The sequence below is a fragment of the Grammomys surdaster genome, unplaced genomic scaffold (assembly GCF_004785775.1).
Source record: "Grammomys surdaster isolate TR1022 unplaced genomic scaffold, NIH_TR_1.0 66, whole genome shotgun sequence".
NCBI lineage: Eukaryota > Metazoa > Chordata > Mammalia > Rodentia > Muridae > Grammomys > Grammomys surdaster.
Window position 1 is genome coordinate 12428868 of NW_021604568.1, and position 19457 is coordinate 12448324.

Genomic DNA, 19457 nt, shown 5'->3' on the forward strand with positions numbered 1-19457 from the left:
CTTTCTGCTTCTAAACCTGGGTTCTCAACCCTCTTTACTCCTGCGAGCCCTGGATATGGCTCCTCATGTGTGGTGACCCCCGGCCCTGAAATTACTTTGGCTGCTGCTTGAGAACTGTAACTCTGCTACTGCTATAGACCATAATGTGATCTGTGTTTGCAGATGGTCTTAGGCGACCACTGGGAAAGGGTCACTCGATTCCCAGGTTGAAAACCACTTGCACTAAGCTCTCAAAACTTTTTTCTAATTGTACACGATGCCTCCAGGTAAGGTAGTTTCTGAGACCTGCAACTGAGGACTCGTAAAACCCAGCCTTATCTCCCACTAATGTCTTTAGTTCCCTGAGACTTGCCCAAGGAAACTGGCCATACTCATTCTAAGAGGCTTTCTCCTTCTCTGGTTTGTCCCTGTTAACCCCCTACTTGGAACCCCTTCCCTTCTCCACCCAGATTTCCACTCCTCTCTAGTCCCCTGCTGTCCTGTCTCACACGTCCCCATCCTCATGCCCTCGGAGCCTGTCACTTCCACAGCCCGATCAAGCTTTCCTCACGGCAGTTACCACAGTCTCCCTCCCAACACAGACACGTGTGTGTGCACCTTTTTAAATGTGTGTATGTCTGTGGATGATTATGCATGCATGAGGGCACCTGCAGAGGCCAGAGGAGGCATCAGATGACCTGGAGCTACACTTTCAGGCAGCTCACAGCTAAGAATCAAACTCAAATCTGCTGGAAGATCAGCAACTGTTCTTAACCACTGAGCCATCCTCTCTCCAGCACCACAGACAACTTATTCCCACTACTACACTGTTTGATTCCTAAGGCAGAATCCAATGCTGTTGGCATTCGACACAACTGCTGAGCAAAGGCTGGAAAAAGAGACTTACAGATGTTTCTATGGGGAAGTAGGGAGCACTCTGATGCCTCCATGGGGAGGTGGGGAGCACTCTGATGCCTCAATGGGGAAGTGGGGAGCACTTTGATGCCTCTATGGGGAGGTAGGGAGCACTCTCATGCCTCCATGGGGAGGTGGAGAGAACTCTGATGCCTCTATGGGAAATGGGGAGCACTCTGATATCTCTATGTGGGAGGCAGGGAACACTCTGATGCCTCTATGGGGGAGGCAGGGAGCACTTTACACACCGTTTCTTCTCTCACTAAGCTGTAACCATGGTGAGGGCAGGAGTCCAACCTTCCAGACTCATCTTGGTAGCCCTTTAGTAGCATGTCACAGGGTGGACACTCACATACCAGCTGACTTGCCCACAGCAAGACAGGCCTAGAATCCATAAATTACCACTAACATGGAGCTCCAAGATGGCTTTCTAACTGTCTTCTAGCAACGCCCGAGGCGTGGGACCATCTGCATGAGCAGAAAGAGGTGAAACACAGTTCCGATGGGGTCAGAGCACGGCAGAAGCAGTGTAATAGAAGAGAATACATCCGAAAGGGAAAGATCCATAATTTAAAGCCCTTACTTTGCCAACTGTTTCTTCACAATTTACTAAAAGCTAGGTACCCTCACTGGGAACAAAGAAGCCCCGGTCAAAGCTACCAGCATTCGGTGAGGCTTAATCAAATACGGCTCCTATGTCAAGCCCAGAAGACACACTTTCTTATGGGTTTGCAACTACAATCCTATGAACGCCTTAGGGCGCAGGGAAGACCTAAAGGAAAGGAGGCTGAGGGGTCCATCGTCAGCCGTCCCCACTTGGTACCTGGTGGGCATCTCCTGACGGGATGATATAGGCCTGGATGGGCTCTGCCACGTACTCGGAGTTCCTCATAGCTTGTCGCAGCTGCCGAAGCAGTTCTGAAGTCACCTTCGGAGCCATCTTGTGGTCTGCAACAGGAGAGTTTGTTAGGAAACCAGCCTGGCCCTGCAATTCAACAGCTAGCAGTCCACAGCAAACTAAAGAAGAACACCTTCCCCAGCTTTATCCTCAAACTAAGCACTCCACCACAGACCAAGCCTAAAGCAGCCAGAGACACTGGTGCTTAGAGTCTTGAAATGCAAACTTCTAAATACCCGTTAGGTGGCAAGAAAAGTTTTGCCACAAAGACTCATTTCCTGATTATGTTTCACTTCTAGGACATTATTCTAAGGAGAAAATTAAACAGTCATAAGGAACTATAGGTGTCAACTTCTGTTTATAGCTATGAAAGAAATAGAAAGATACACTATTAGTTAAATAACTGTAATGCATAGAACACTAAACAGCCACTAAAAATTATATGGACCTAGGAAAATATTACATAGGTGTATGTGTTTGTATACTAGAAAGTTCTCAAGGCTTGATTGGCAATTAAAACATATTTGAAAGGGCATATGTAGATTATTTTACTTTAAAGTTGCACTTTAAAATGTATACATGCAGAAAGAAGTTTCTAGAATCGCAATAATCCATGTGTTAAGAGTGGTTACTTTGGGGTCTTAATCAGGATTTCTATTGCTGTGATAAAACACCATGCACACATACAACCTAGAGTAGAGAAGATTTATTTCTGCTTAGAGTTCCACCTCATAGTCCATCACTGAGGGGAGCTGTGGTTATCCTCACAAGACCTGCACAAGGCTGGGCCTGTCCACAGGCAGGCACGGATAAGTCCTGCCCGCCTCCTGACAGACTACTGGCAGCTGGTTTCTGGGAGGAAGGTATAACTTTCTTCAGTGATGTAGCCACTGATAGCTGCCTATGTTTCAACAGATAATATCTCACCCATGCTTGGCAAGTGACTCTTAACCGAAATGGATTACACATAGCAGAGAGAGAGGAGGTGAGGAAGCAGGAGGCAACCAGTGAAGAAAGTCTTCAACGAGAAGGTGGGGGTGAGAGTGATGGGCTAAAGATGCCTGAAGCTAAGCTTATAAATGGATGAGACTGGCATTTTTTTAGATTCATTTATATGCATATGAATGTTTTGCCTGTATGTATGTATGTATGTATGTATGTATGAATGTATGTGCAATATGTGCATGCCTGGTGTTCCTGGAGACCAAACAATATCAGGTCTCCTGGAATTGAATTTACAGCCAGCTGTGAGCTACCACGTGGTGCTGGAAATGGAACCTGGGTCGTCTGAAAAAGTAGCCCAAGCTCTTAACCTCTGAGCCATATCTCCAGCCCCTGCTTGGTAGATTCTTCAAAAAGACTTTTGCTCAACAGATACTGACATTATCCAATAGATAAGCCTTTTAGACACAGCCCTACGGCAACTAAGCCAGTGACTTCACAAAAAGCCAGTACTGAGTTGTGGTGAAGCACACAGCCCCATGCATTACCAGCATAAAACATGACTGGAATGCTAGAGGTCAAGGTAGAACCACAGGGACTTGTTTAAAGAAGGGTTGTTTGTCTGAGCGACTTGTTGTGCTCCTGTTGTTGCTGGAACAGCACACTCGGCCTCCTGAGTTCTGCAAACTCTGTGCACCGCCACCCCCGGCTCAAAGTACTTCTTTTCATTTCTAAATTACATTTGTCTGTCTGAGTGCACATATGTGCACATACACGCGGAAGCCAGGGGACCTGCAGAGATTGGTTCTCCCTCCACAGTGTGGGTCCCAAGGATCTGATTTAAGTCGTCAGGCTTGGCAGCAAGCACCTTTACCCACCGAGCTACCTCGCCAGCTTTTCAATACATTCTTCAATATCATTTTTACCTTCGGGAGCAGCTCCGGGTCCACAACAAAAGGGCACGGTTCCCACACAGCCCCAGGCTGATCTAGAACTTACCACAACTCGGGCTGGCCTCCAGGCCACAATCGCAGGTATGTGCCACCTTGTCTGCACATACAGTATTTTCGCTGACCCCCAAAATCATCTTAGTTCAACTACCCAACCCTCACTCTCCCCCGGGCCCTGGCAATCTCTGGCTTTTCTTACTATCTCCATAGTCAGCTTTTCCAAGAATGTCCTTCAGCCAGAATCATACACAGCCTTTTCAGACTGGCCTCTCTCACTTACCAAGAGAGTGTGACACCTCAACTCATTTTAGTCTTGAATGATACTCAATAACTAGCTGTACTGAAGCTTATCTATTCTGTCACCTGCAGAAAGACATCTAGGTGGCTTTCAGATCTGAGAAACTATGAATGAAGCCGCCATAAACAGTCGTACAGGCATGGCTTTTGTGTGCACACACTACTTCAACATACCTGGGTAAAGACCAAGAAATAAGACCACTCAATTATGAGACAAGCATTTATTAGAGTGAAAATAACTGTCAAACTGCTTTCCAAAGTGCCCAGGCCATGCCTCACCATTGATGAACAGGCGTCCCTATTGTGCTGTACCTTTGCCTCCGTTACACGCTGTCGGTGTTTGAGCTTTTACAACTCATTTTAAACAAGTAATGAGAGATCTTATTTATCCAGAAACAACCGGATGCACAAAGCTGTGCATTCTGGGAAGTTTCAGGGAGGCAGCTCTATCAGGACTTCACACACTAACAATATGACTGCTGCAGCTTACCCACATGTGTCCCTTGTGTCTGCTTCTGTCTTCAGCCACCAGCACCTGGGTTTTCATACTTCAGTTCTTATGATGACCTCAGGAGATTCCCCGTAGTGTACCTCACACTGTTTACATGACTCACTGAAACCCCACTGGCACAGTGTCAGCACAAGGACAACCTCACCAAATGGACTTACAACTCTGGGGAGTCTCAGGGCAGAATTACTCAAAGGAAGGATCACTGGAAACTGTTCTGTCACCCAATTGTGTCCACATTCCCTACAGTGTATTTGCTTCTGAATCCTCTCTTCAGAGAGGCATTCTTCCCTGCTCTCTCATCTACTTAGCCTGGATCCACTCATGGCTCAGAGAAAGAGACAGCCAAAATATCTGGTCTGAAGCCTCTACTTCAGAGAATAAAGCAAATGAATCACAGGTTCCTGGCCATTTTGGACAAATCAGTGAGACCCTACTTCAAAGTAAAAAGAAAAAGAAGGCTGTGGCTATGGCTCAGGGTAGGGTGCTTGCCTAGTATGCACTAGCCTCTAGAATTCACTCCAGTACCACACGTATACAAACACAAAAAGTGCTAGGCCTGCTATGACCTTAGAACTGATGGTGTAGCTCAGTACTCAGCACTTGCCTAGCACCACGAGGTTCAACACGCCGCCCTGCTCCACTCCCCGAAAATCAAAACTCCCCCATTCATACGTTAACACCTCCGTGGATCCAAAGGAAAACCCACTGTGAACTCGGAGGAATGCCAGCACCTGAGAACCTGACTATGACACTTTCCTGAGTCTCAGAACAGATTTGTTATGCTTCGAAAGCAAACCCGTCCCACGGTGGTCAGGGACCCCTCTGGCCTATGCTATTCCAGCCCTCTTGAACTCAAAAGCTCCCCCTACTGCAGCTTCCTGAGCTAGGACGACAGGAGGCCTCCGTTAGCATTCTCATAGCAGATCTCTTTGGACTACTCATGGGGGAACTCCTGACTTAATCGGTCTGGGTGCGGCCGGGCATATGAAATTTTAAAAAGCAAATATCTGACAAGAGTCCACCATACTGTCTTTCAAGATCATTAATTTTCTGACTGATTTTTGGCTTCTAATTTAGGCACATTCAAACCGAAGGATTTTGTTGGCACCAATGGGGTGCTTACAATACAGAATCAAAGGCATCAACATTGGCAGTTGCTAACCTCGTGGACAAATTTCACACAGCCAACAGCAAGCATCTACAACTCAGCTACAAATGGTCAAGGCCAAGTGTGTTTGGTCAAAGTCCTCTTCGGCTTCCTTCTCATTGTCTCCTCACACCCACACCCTGGCCTTCACACAATTTCCTGCCTCGACACTGCATACTCCTCTCTGATTCATGTCAGGCCTTCTTAGAACCATGAGCAGCACCAACTTCTCACAATGGTGAATTTAGTTCCGTCCACCGTATCTCCTGCCCCCAGCACATCTCTTCCCATTCCCCTCTTCCTGTCCTCTAATCCTTCAGGCTCCTCACATTGGTTTTGGATAAAATGTAGCAACTTCTTTGTCATCTGTATTCTTGAGCGCGATGAAAAAACTCCCTAAAGTACAACCAACAGATAACGATAAGGGGGTTGGGAGGTGTCGGCAACAGTAAATACGGGGACCACAACATCAGACGTTTGGAGTCAAGGGCTTGTAGAACCAAAAGCAGCTCACCCAGAGACTACCATTGAGGTAAGTACAAGAGGAAGGATGTCTCAGTGGGCATGGCCGTGAAAAACAGTCTATGAAGGTGACTGAAGGCTGAAGACTTGACGCTCAAGGTCAACACTGGCAAAACTATTCACCCCAGGACCAGGGTGGAAGGGGCAGGGGAGGGAAACTAAGTATTCTATGAGGAAACCCATTACCAGTTAGAGTACCCATTATAAAATAAGCATTTTTATGAGTAGCTTCAATCACTAGAGTCTGGCACAGAATAAACTAAGAAGAAATGCAACGGGCTAAATGGTGTAACAGGTACGTATCCTACTTTTCCCTAAAGGGGAGACCACACCGCTTCTGTGTGTTTGTGTAACTTTGCACACTTAGATGGCTGATTATCACAATGTTATGTCTGTGATCTTTTCAGAAAAAGCTACAAAACAGTGAAATGAAAAGTAGAAACTTAGAAGATGCTATATTAAAAACCTCACTCCGCACTCTTTATTTTTCAGAAACGTTAGCAGCAGCCAACGTGAGCAGTGCACAGGGAAGTGGAAAGCCAAGAGCGACAGGCTGGCCCATGATGTAACCGCAGCCTGTACTGCCAGGGACTTTTAAATCCTGACTTTAGGGGGATAACTCATTAAAGTCTCCTGCCTGTGAAATAAGTTCTCAAAGCTGAAGCAATTGTCACAAACGCTTTCCCTGCTCACACCCAAGGCACAGCTCACTGCCATCCCTGGGTGGCTGGCACTAAATGTGCCGACTGTGGCACGCATGCAGGAGCTCAAGAAATAGGTGAACCTGGACTCAAACATGGATTCCCATGTTATAAGAGCAGAGGGCTGACGTCCTCCAGTTTCAGCATCCTAGAGCATGCCCAGATGCTCTGGTCTGGCGACAGCATGCATCTGCCTACACGGCTGAGACAGCCGAGGGCTTTACAGACATTAGTGTTTGATTCTCACAATGATTCTTCCGAGGAAGATTTCATTATTCCCATTTAAAGGAACAGGGGTTGAAAGGAGTTAGGGAGGTGCTCAAGCCAGCCATCGTGACTTGAGGAACCATCATGAACCGGGACTCAAGGTCTATGCATTTCTCTAGTCTATGCTCCATTCCCATCATTCCTAGGGGACTGAAGTGAGTAACGGAGCCCACGGGCAGCAGACTCGGTCGTGGACTCATCTCCAGCTGGCATCCACCACCTTAGCTCCTGGGAATCATACACTTGCAAGTTTTCTCCCAACTCCAAATTTGAATATTTGAGTCCTTCATCCCCTTCTCCTCTTTTTCCTCCTTCTTTCCTCTCTTCTTCCTAACACAGCTCAGAATGATAATATGTCTTTCTAGACGTAAAATCGCACACAATACCATTAGTGTTCCCACAGGTACTTAGTGGTGGGTACACAGCCACTTCCAGGTGAAGGACTCGCTACAGTTCTCCTGGTGCGGCCACAGCAAACCAAGGCTTCCCTAGAGCAGGAGAACAGCCCAGAACTCCTGTCAGCTCTCCAGCAACCTTACTGGATGAATAACTAACATGTTCTGAGAAACAAGGCTGAGCCTGGGAAATTTTCAAAAACAAAAAAAAACAAACAAACAACAACAAAACTTTTCTTAATTGCATACTCAATTTATACAGCACAGTAATACGGTTTCTCATTTCAGAGTCTGACAAAGAGCTGAAAGCTAATTTCTACGGTGATTATCAACAGGGACGACAGGAGAGATAAAGGTTGATACTAGAAGGACCAGATGCCATTTCAACAACAGTTTCCCCCACCCACCATCACCATCCATCCCCATAAGAACAAGAAATTTTAAAAAAAGGAAATGTAATTTTCTGGTTTGAAAATAAGAACACTGAGGCCAGCAAGATGACCCAGCGGTGGGGGTGCTTGCCACCGAGCCTGACTTGAGTTCCAGTTCCAGGACCCACATGGTGGAGAAAGCCAATTTCCACAAGTTGTCCCCTGACCCCCATCCATGCGCCATGATGTGTATACTCATACACCCACACACAATAACCAAATAGAGTGCAATAAATTTAAGTGGTAAATATATAAAAACAGTAACTGATCACCCAGAGGATACCATGATTTTTAATTTCCAGATCTTCGTCTTACCATGGTCTATCACAAATCTCTTACCCTCCTGTCAATCAATCTGAGGTTGGGACAGGAACTCTTATGACATTCCATCTAATTTATAAGCAAAATTACTGTTACCTGTGTCCACTCTCTTGTCTCCTGAGGGTGTCACCTCGTTAGGTTCAATTATTCTTAAATCTCTCAGCTGAAAATCCTGGCGATTCGCCCTTGAAGAGAAAGAGCAGACTGCTACAGACTTCGGCCCCAGGAAGTATGGCAAGGCTAGTCAAGGAAAGCGTCTGGCTGAGCAGGCCTGTGTGAGTCACAACTCAACCCTGGTATCATGATGGCCACAGGTTTCAGATAAGCCACCCTCCACTCCGTGCACCCCCCAGCAGGGAGCACCTCCCCATGGGACCCATTAGATTGTCATTGTCAAGCATCTCCACAGCAGCCAGACCTCCTCAGCTTACCCCTAATTCATGAATTCTCTTCAATGGCAACTAACCACATTACTAGACTGCTTTATTCTCAGTAAGTATGTTCTCAATGGCGAGATACTTCACTTGCACGAGCTTCTGCTTAGCTCTACTTCACTTTTGTGTGGAGTCCTCTTCGTTCACTCTGCTTTCAGTTTCTCCTCCCAGCAGCCTGAGCCTTTGGGGCACTTATTTCAGATTCTGCACCTGGATAGCAACTCCTGTATTTGTTAGATCTGCAGCTTCTCCCGGCTGATAGCTCATCGGGAGTTTACCTTCACGGGCTGGGGATGTAGTTCAGTTGATAGAACCCTTGCCTAGCCCAGAGGAAACCATGGGTTCAATCCCCACCACTGCATGAACCAGACATGCTCATGCTCAGAATCCCAGTACTTGGGAGGTAGAGTCTGAAGTTCAAAGTTATCCTTCGCTGTTTGGCTTAAGGTTAATCCAGGATACTTGAGAGCCTGCCTCAAGGAATGGAAGTTTATCATTAGCCAGGCATGTGGTACAGAGCTAGAAAGCAGGGGGGAGGGGGGGAGACTTTGAGCCTGCCCTGCACAACAAAGTGAGCACATATCTCAAAAAGGGATGGGGGGATATGCTTGTCTTGACCAGAAACTGTCTATGGAAAGCTATGTCTTGGTTCATACAAGCATCACTGTCACTGTTTGCCAATTTTTGTATTAACTCCTTAGGCAAAGAGGTACACATTTCTTGTCCCCTCTATAAGAACCCTGGATCCCAGGCATAAAGGCCTTCGTCTGGATCTGATACCTTCCCAGGCTAAGCTCACCAGCATCCTAGGCAAGCTCTATCAAACTCGCTGAAGTACTAGCTGAGAACCACTTCAGTGGGTGAGACATCTGATTGGTTTATAAGACAGGGCAGGGGAGACACAGGACAAAGAGACAACAGACAGAGCTCTACACGAAGTGGGGAAGGGAGGGAAAGCAAGAGAGAGAGCGTGTCCAGACGATAAGAGGAAGGCTGGCCCCATATGAGACAGCTAAGGGAGGTCTTTCTGATAATACTTGCCATCTGAGCACAGAAAGATCTTTAAAAAAAAAAAGTGAAGAAGCATGACATGTTCAGTTCTACAGGAAGAACATTCCAGAATAGAAGTATAGCAAATATAAGGACCATGAAGCCTCTACCAGACTACAGGATAGAAAGAGGCCTTGAGTTGCTGTCCAAAGCAAGACCTGCCTGGTATGTATGTCATAGATTACAGCAACAAACGCAACAACAGCACAAAAAGGAGAGAACCCAGGTTTTATCCAAGAACACAGGGTGTTCAACAAAGGAAATTTCATGTAAGATATCAGCTCAATACAATAAAGAGTAAAATCAGTATTTCAAGACATTGAAAAAGATCACGACAAAAGCCAAGCCCATGGCTGATAAAGGTACTCAGCAAACCAGAAAGAGGAACTCTCTGCCTCAGGAAGAGACGGCTCAGCAGGTCAAAGGAGCCTACAGCTAAGCCTGAAGACATGAGTTCAATCTCCAGGGCCCACAGAGAGGAAGGACAGAAATGATTCCTTCAGGCTGTCCTCTGACCTCCATACGTGGTGTGCCCATACACGGAGACGAGTTAATGTAACTTTTGTTAACTTGCCAATCCAATAAATAGAACTCCAAAATGTGTGAGAAGTGGATGCTACAGAATGAAATCCCTATGACAAGGAGGGAGCGGGACAGGATGTTCTCTGTGCATCTGTGGTTCTATCTGGAGCAACAAGGCACGACAGGGAAGCAACTGCATCCAGACAGAAGAATTCACGAAAGAAACTAAAGTAACTGAGCTCACCAAAGACACGGCATATAAAAATTAATTATACTTCCATACCCTTGCTCTCAACATCAAAAAATTAAATTAAGAAAAAGACACGTTCAGTAACATCAAAAACAATAAAATAATTAATAGACTTAACAAATGCTATATAAAATGTATACTGTAGAATATACAAAAAAAGTGTGACATGAATTAAATAAAAGCTGAATATATGAGAGTCTGCGTTCACAGATTCGAAGACTTACTTATTATTAAGATAATTCTTGCCAAGTACGGTGGAGTACATCTTTAATCTCAGCACTCTGAGGCAGGGGCCTCCAATCTCTATGAGTTAGAGACCAGCCTTGTCTATACAGCAAGTTCCAGGACAGTCAGGGCTACACAGAGAATTCCTACCTCAAAATAAAATAATACAGACTCAAAATTCTCTATCAAAACTTCAGCTGGCTTCTATGAATAAACTGATAAATTGATCCTAAATGACCCTAAAATATAGTAATATAAAAGACCAAGATTAGCCAAATGGGCTCTAATTATTTTGACTCACCAATACAAAGATAACCATAATTTGAAAATAGGAAAAGACTATAAACATTTCTTCAAATGGTCAAAGATCTGTAAGAAGCTAAACACTGCTGAGTTTAATGGCTCACACATTCAGTAGCAACATTCAGGAGGCTGAGGCAGGGCTTCTACCACAGACTGACTCAAGTGTGCAATTCTACCTCAAAACTGAGCAGAGTGGGAGGGAAAAGATGCTCAGTACCATTCAGTATCAGTAGTCTGCAGAAGAAGAATGACAGTGGAGCTGCAGCTCAGGAAAAGGCAAGAGGCTCACCCAATCAAGCTCTGGGCCCTGAGTTTCCTCCCCCAGCACTAAAGAAAGAAAGGAAGAAGGATAGAAGGATGTGACTTCTCACCCACTAAAACAGTGACACTCAGAGGCTAGAGATGACTCAGCTGTTAAGAAGAATACTTACAGCTCTTGCAGAGGAGCAGGTTCAGTTTCTGCACCTCATGGAGGCTCACAACTGCCTATCAGTTAGTACCAGAGGGTCCAACACCCTGTTTTGGTCTCAGTGGGCTCCCACACATACAAATAAAATATAATTTGTTTGTCTGTCTGAAACAGTGTTTCACTATGTAGCTGACTGGCCTGGAACTGCTATGTAGACCAATCTGGTCTTGAACTCACAGAGATCCACCTACCTTTGTATCCAATCCCAGGACTCACATAGAGGCTCATAATTGCCTATAACTGCAGTTAGTTCCAGAGGGTCCAACGCCCTCTTTCCAGTCTTAATGGGCTCTAACACATACATACACTTAGGTACGACACCCCCACACACATAGACATAAAATATAATTTGTCTGTCTGAGACAGTGTTTCACTATGTAGCTAACTGGCCTGGAACTCACTATGCAGCCTAGTCTGGTCTTGAACTCACAGAGATCCACCTGTTCTATATTCTGAGTTCTGGGATTAAAGGCATGGGCTACCATATCTAACCTTAAGAAAAAAAAAAAGACAACTGAAACCACAGACACTAACCAGTGTGGGTGTGAATGCAGAAAGTTAGAACTGTCAGGCATTGCTAATGGGTGTGTAAACCAGTGCTGTGCTTTGGGAAACAATGTGACAGTTCCTTTTAAAATGTAAATATAGAGCCGGGAGGTGGTGGCGCACGCCTTTAATCCCAGCACTTGGGAGGCAGAGACAGGCGGATTTCTGAGTTCAAAGCCAGCCTGGTCTGCAGAGTGAGTTCCAGGACAGCCAGGGCTATACAGAGAAACCCTGTCTCGAAAAACAAAACAAACAAACAAAAACAACAACAACAACACAACACAGTGTCTGATTCTATCTATATGAATGACCAGAATGAGAACCTATAGAGACTAACTTCTGGAGGGCTGAAAGGAATGTGGAACTGGTATGGAGGTGGGGCCCTGAGCAGATGGCTCAGTAGTCAAAAAGCACTTTGCTGTGCTTGGCGGAGGACCTGGATTGGGTTCTCAGCATCCACACTGCAGCTCACAACTACCTGTAGCTTCCGATCCAATGAACACAAAGCCCTCCTCTGGCCTCCAAGAGCTCCTGCACACATGTGGCGCACATAAACCTCATGCAAGCATACACATACACAAATAATAATTTAAAAAGGAATTTGGGGATAAAACCGTCGAGAGTATCAGTGACCGTCATACCCGTGACTATCAAAGCCTCTCCAGGTTTCAGTTAACAACGAGTACAGAATGAAGAGTCGAGCTCTCAGTTCCCCCTCCCTCCCAGGTCTACCCCTTTCAAGAACTTCTGAAGCCTAGACCTTCTCTGGATCACGAAAAGCCAAAAGTACATAAAGTGGGAATGGGTTGTACAGAGCACTTCCTGTTCCATCTTTGTATAAACCTTACACATCTGCCTCCCTTTCTCTCTCTTCTTAAAAAAGAAACCACAACAGAATTCTAGGTGTGCATCCCAACTCTAGTCCCAGTATGAGATAAGAATCACAGTATCTCTCGTGCTCAAGCTGAGGCCAGATAAGAACCAAGTGCTAGGTTGTATCCAGTGGAATGAGATAAATGGGGCAAATTCTTAGGGTGGGAAAGTAGGCAACGTTGTCCTCCACTACCCAGAACCCACCACAGCTCTTGACGTGACGACCACCACAGTGGTGTGTGATCTGAGAATCCCGTATCCATTTCAGAGTGAATGTCTATCACTGCTGTGTCACATCATGGACTCACGCACATCATGGATGCAGGCTTGGTAAATACACTCCCCTGATCTTAACGATTAGTTCAGATAGCATTACCAATCCAGTCAGTTCAGTGAGAAGGAGATCTAAGACCTCTGCTCTAGCCACTCCATACAGCTGTTTCTAGTGACTGTCAGCCTAGAACTCTCACAACCTGCAATAAGGAAAAAGTCTGCCCAAGCAGGAGCTGAACAAACTGGAGCTAGAAGTTAGAGGGAAGACAAGACAAGGCATTGGTTCTTCTATCATTGACTTCACTAACACCCACCACCCATCTTCACTAGCCTCCTTCAACAAGTTCATTTTGACCTAAACTAAAAGGAGTCCTCATCTGTACACTGGATGGCACTGAAATCCTACTACTTCCAGAAGTCACCCTCCCTCTCTCAGTCTACCATCCGATGTTCACAGACCACCCCCAATACTGTGACTACAGATCCAGCAATGACTGTGGTACGGTCCTCAAGCTTCCTCCTAACCTCTGACATTACATCATTATCCACTTGCCTGACCTTATTTCCAGCAGGAAACGTCCAGAAAAGTCTATCCACATGGACAATTACCCACACCACTCTCTACGGTGCATATATAAATTTCTTGGTCGTACTTAACACGCTGTGACAAGACCAGGTAGGCTTGAGATCTGTCCACTCACAAAAACAAGCATAATATGGTCGGAATTTCACAAGTCCGGCTGCAGTGCCTCATGTGTTCAAGACTCAACTGGTCTGGGAGGAGGGGTAAGCCTCTGTGCATTAGCACAGTGTTAATTCTGGTTTTGTGTACTTGTCTCCCACTTTTAATAACTAAGTGTGCCTCGTTTGGGTGGGAGGGATGAACTAAAACATGTTCAACGTGAGTCTGAGAAATAACTTCTCACTTCCTGTGTCCAAGAAGAACCCAGAGCAGGCTCCTAGTGGATTTTCCGGAAGGTTATGCCTATCGGTTTCCTGATACGGCCCCTGAGACCATTTGGGTGGGGAGGGCCCCAAGGCTGTCTGTCTCTGTGTGTGGGGGGAGGGGGAGTTGAATCAAGAGGTAAAATGAAGTCATCAGAACGATCGGGGTTGTAACTTTAGATTGCCGCCGTGGAGGAAGGATGAGGGCAGAGGCACAAACACTTCTGGGTACCCGTGGTGGATCCAAGAAGGACCAACTTCCTGCAACAGCAGGGCCTCCCCTCAGGGTCGAAGGTGGTAAGGATCGCCCTCTGTCCCGGCCGGGCGAGGCAGTTCCTTGGTCACACTGGTCCCTGGACGGGCTCCGGCCACCCGGAGGTGCCCGGGGCCCCGCCGGAAGCGAGCTGAGTCTTGCCGGGCTGCACAGATCGCTCCCGGGTTCCCGCTCGGAGAGCTCCGGCTAGCCATGGCCATCCCCCGATGGCCGCGGGCCCGTCGCTCCTCGCCCTCTCTTCCCTACCCTCCCGGGGGTGCAGCCCGCGCGCCGAGCGCCGGACGCCGGCCAGCCGGCACAGTCCCCTCACCTTACTCGCGGCGGCTTTCTGGAGGCTGCCATTCGGCGGTGACGTGCCCCAGCCCACGTCAGGGGAGCGCAGACCAGCTGATCACCCACGGCCAGGCGCGCGCACCGAGAAGGCCACACCTCCTCTGTGGCGTGTTCACGCAGAGACTCCGCCCCGTTGTAAGCCCCGCCTGTTCACCGGAGGGGGCGTGGTCGAGTGTCGGAATTCCGAAACCCGTAGGCTGTTGCTCGGTCCGGGAGGGTAGTGTTCTGTGCAGCCAGTTGGGAGAGGCGTCGGTCAGTCAGCACTTCTCTTCCTCCCCCATTTAAGAGGAAGGAGAGGAGTTTTGCCAGCTAAGGAAGCTGCATGCTTCTCCAGTTTGTTCCAGTTTTTAGGTCAGCTAAAACGAGAGAGTCGTGGCCAGCTCTCCAAGAACCTATTTTAGGGTCCTGGAGACACTGACTGGATCAGGATATCACTTGCTGAGACCTTAGAGATATCCCCCAAATGATTAGTCCAAACAGCTTCAAAACCTGCTGCTCACTTCACTTGGGTAACGACCGGGCGTTAAAACGTCCAAACCTGGCTCCTAACCTCGTGTACAAACAAAAATATTCTTCACGTGGGGCTTTTTCATCTCAATCGGAGGCTATTCCATGTTTTAAGGGCAAAAATCTTGATATAACCTCTGCCTCCTTCCCAGTCCATGCCCGTCTGCCCAAGATCCACTTGGTTCTGGCTTCAAAGTAGATCCGTAGTCCCACCCACTTCTATTACGTCACCTGACTGGTGTGCATCACTTCCACCTCACCTGTGTGACGCCTGCACAGAAGCCAGACTGAACGTATCCTGAGGTGTCCTGTGGTGGTTACTACTGTCAACTTGACCGCTCTAGAATCGCCTAGGAGAAAAGCCTCTGGGCCTGGCTGGAGGATTGTCTTGATTGTGTTATTTAAGATGGGCAGAACCACTCCCTAGTCAGAGAATCCTAGACTGTCTAAATCGGTGGAAATGAGTAAAGAATGCATTACTCTCTCCTCTTGACTAAGGATGTAACACCAGTTCTCTGCATCGATGAACTATAACCTGGAACTGTAAGCCAAAGAAACCCTTTATCCCTCAAATTCCTTTTGTCAGAATGTCTTTTCACAACATCGGGAAAAGAAAACTAAGACAGTCCCCATTTCATTCAGGGTGAAACTCTTCTTAGTGACAGCTTCCAGGTCACTTCACTCTACCTAAGCTGGCCTTCCCTATCTTTGACACTCACAGTCCCGTCAAATGTCACCTCCTCAATGAAACCTGCTTGTAGCTATAAACCCCTTGGACACATCCAGGCCCCTGAGCCTGCTCTACACAGCTTCCGCAATTGTTCACAGGGGTTTATCTTCTGAGGATAATAGTCTGCACACTTTCTCTCTACACAACACACATACTATAGCCATCAGTGCAGAAGTTGTTTCTTTTTGTTTGTTTGTTTGTTTGTTTTGTTTGTTTGTTTTTTCGAGACAGGGTTTCTCTGTGTAGCCCTGGCTGTTCTGGAACTCACTCTGTAGACCAGGCTGGCCTCGAACTCAGAAATCCGCCTGCCTCTGCCTCCCAAGTGCTGGGATTAAAGGCGTGCGCCACCACCGCCCGGCCTTGCAGGAGTCGTTTCTGTTGTTTAAAGATGGGGAGTAGCTGACAGTCCTCACGTGTTTGCTGCAAAAATAAATGTCCCCAGATTGCACACTTCTCGGGCACAGTGGTCCTCTTGTTCATTGTTATGTCCCTAGCGCTTAGAACAACACCTGGCACTAAAAGTGAACCCCTGTTTCAAAGGCCGATCTGTGTCCCACCCCATGTCGACCTTGGGGAAGTCCTAGTACACTTGTGTCAAACAGGTTGTGCTGTCCTGGAGAATTGAACATCCCAGTTAGTATTAGGTAAGCACCTAGACAAGCCAGGAAAGAATGTGTGTGATACAGCATGTCTGTTCATTTCCTCAAGTTTACGGAGCCAAAAAGAGACTGTAAACAAAGGGACTGGCTCCTGCCCACACCCAAAAGAATAACAAGAGAGAAATCTGGCAGTTCTGGCCGAGTTATAAGTGAGACCAAAAGGCGGCGAGCAATTCACAGTCGTAATTTCCAAGAAGAAAGGAGCTGTCTCAGAATGTATGCCATTGGTTTTTGAGGGGAGAGAAAGCAGCACTGGGTAGTCTCTGAACTAGACCTGAGTTCCTGTTTGCAAGACAGCAAAGCCACCTTCATGATCTTCAAGTTCTTTCTGGAAGTCCCAGGAAGGAGACTCTAAAAACATTGCAGAGGGTGAGAACAGGAAGGGTTAAGTGTGATTTTTTTTGGTTCTGTAGACCTGATGTAGGTAGACACACTGACACGGACTGAACCAGACCTGTCTAGCCCATGACAACCCAATGAACCAAGCAACTATTGGTGCTAATTTTACTGGCTGCAAAGACTGGGGTTTTCAGCAGTCAAGTTCATTGCCTGTGGGGTGAGGAGCCATGCGACTAGAGGGAGGTGGGTCTTGTCCTGAGATTCTGAGATTCACAGGAGTACAATTGATCCCCTCCTGCCCTGGGAGACACAGGCCCAGGGTAGTCCTGTGCCCTACCTTTGCATTCCCCCCCTTCCCAACCCCCCCCCACCCTAAAGTTAGGTAGCCTGGTAGCCATGTTAAGCTTCCTCTCTCCCCTGATAAGGTCGTGCCCAGCATCACCTAGAATCCCTGCTTATGCACTGCGGTTTTCTACGTGTATGGGCTCAATGACTTTGGGCAGTTGCCTTTCTTGCTCTGCTTCCTGAGCATATGATTAATTAAAATGGCATCATGTCAGAACAGACAGGTTCCTACTCTGACATGACTAGCGTCCTTATTTAAAAAAAAAAAAAAAAAGAATCTCGACACCTGGTGCAAACAGGGAGAATGCCCTGTGAACATGTAGGGAGAGATCAGAGCCATGCACCTGCAGGCAAGCATGAAGATTGCCAGCAAGCCACACAGAGCCAAGAGAGAACTATAAACAGATTATCCCTCAAGGAAAAACATTCAAAATGACCTTGTAGATGCCTTGATCTTACAAGTCCAGACTCCAAAACTTTGGGACAGTAACTTTCAGGGTTTTTAGCCACCAGTGTGTGACAGTTTGTTATGAAAGTTCTAGAAAACTAACATGAAGCAAGTTCTAAAAGTGTGTGTTTTGTGTCCTATTGTTTTGGACACCCACCATTTATTTATTCTGATAACCAAGCTATCCATGGAGCTCAATGTCACTCCTGCCCCTCGCTCCTCCTCTTTCAGTCTGTGTGGTCCAAGTGATATTTGAATCCCAAAGATGACTGTGTGGCCCAGACACAAAACCAAAAGAATGGGTGCAGAGATTGCTAAGAAACCGGTACCACACAGTAAGGTTTGCATGATAAGGCTGGAATGGGGCCTTGCTCTCATCTGCCAGGCAACAGCAGAGGCAATGCTCCTGAGCTGCTGGCTCTGTGTGCAACCTTCCAGTGGTACCAAGGCAGCAGAAGGAAGCAAGGGCAAAGGGAGAACAGAGCTCTTGACAGCACCTGAGCCCTGAGCCTGCTGGGCCTTGGACCACATCTCCCGTTACACTTTTCAGATGCCAGCCAAAATTTTCCTTTGGTTCTTAAGTCATTCTGGCACGGGTTTTCTGTCACTTGCAATCAAAAGTGCTCCTTGGGAATCATTTAAATCATCATTTGCACAGCTGAATTTTATGTGTGAGTTTGAAGTAATAAATGAAAAAAATATATATAAAACAACATAACATCCCACTTTCACAATAACATGGCCATAGATTTAGGTACAAACTGTTGCAGTGTAAATGCTTCTTCAGAATAAAAGCAAAATGATCTATATAGTGTCTTGGAGCGTGTGTCTTGTACTGGCAGAAACTGAAACAGTTTCCATTTTCCCTCTTTCTTTTCTTTTTTGTTTGTTTGTTTCTTTCTTCTTTTTGTTGTTGGATGCCTTGCTGTTGTTTCTCTTGTTTCCTCTTCTTTTTTTTGCTTTTTCCTATGCTGGGGTTAAGGAAATAAAACCCAAGAAAACTCAGGCAGTGGTGGTGCACGCCTTTAATCCCAGTGCTCAGTAAGCAGAGGCAGGTAGATCTGTGAGTTCGAGATCAGCCTGGTCTACAGAGTGAAGTCCATTCCAGTACAGTCGGGCATACACAGAGAAATTCTGTCTTGAAAAACCAATTTGAAAAACAGCAAAAAGGATGCATGGATAGACAGATAGACAGACAGGCAGCAAATAGGTAGGTCTGGCTAGAGAGACGGTTCACAAAGACATGTGACCCAAAGCCAACCTGAGTTTGATCCCTGGGACCAACTTGATAAAAGGAGAAAATGAGCCCTTCTAAGTTGTTCTCTGACCTCCACACACACCCAGTGACACATGCACATGCTCACACATACATAAATATATTTTTTGTAAGTAAAGGGCTGGGAATTTAGCTTGGTAGTAGAGTATTTGCCTTGTGAGCACAAGGCCCCAAGTTCAATCATCATTGCTGCCAAAAAAAAAAAAGTAAGTGTCCCTCACCCTGCCTTTCTCTTTGGGAGACAGAATGGTAGAATTTTGTATTTTCCCAATCTAAGCATTCCAATAAATAGTGATACTTCAGGATTCAAGTTGATAACAGGTTAATATCCTGCCCATGTATTGAGATTGGGGGCTATGGAAAAATTCCTTCAATAAACT

The 19457-nt window shown here is 46.5% G+C and overlaps 1 protein-coding gene across 2 annotated transcripts in view; it reads right to left on the reverse strand.

Annotated features, from left to right (window-relative positions):
- Positions 1–14883, reverse strand: part of Xpnpep1 (X-prolyl aminopeptidase 1) — a 48049-nt gene extending 33166 nt beyond the window's left edge. Inside the window, exons 1-3 of one of the 2 annotated variants that reach the window (XM_028773728.1) lie at positions 14751–14883; positions 8373–8461; positions 1718–1842 (exon numbers count right to left, since the gene is read on the reverse strand). In XM_028773728.1, coding sequence (XP_028629561.1) covers positions 1718–1842; positions 8373–8461; positions 14751–14782 — 246 coding nt within the window. In that variant the 5' untranslated portion in view covers positions 14783–14883. The remainder of the gene's footprint in view (positions 1–1717; positions 1843–8372; positions 8462–14750) is intronic. The other variant, XM_028773738.1, reaches the window with a different exon arrangement.
- Positions 14884–19457: the final 4574 nt, after the last annotated feature.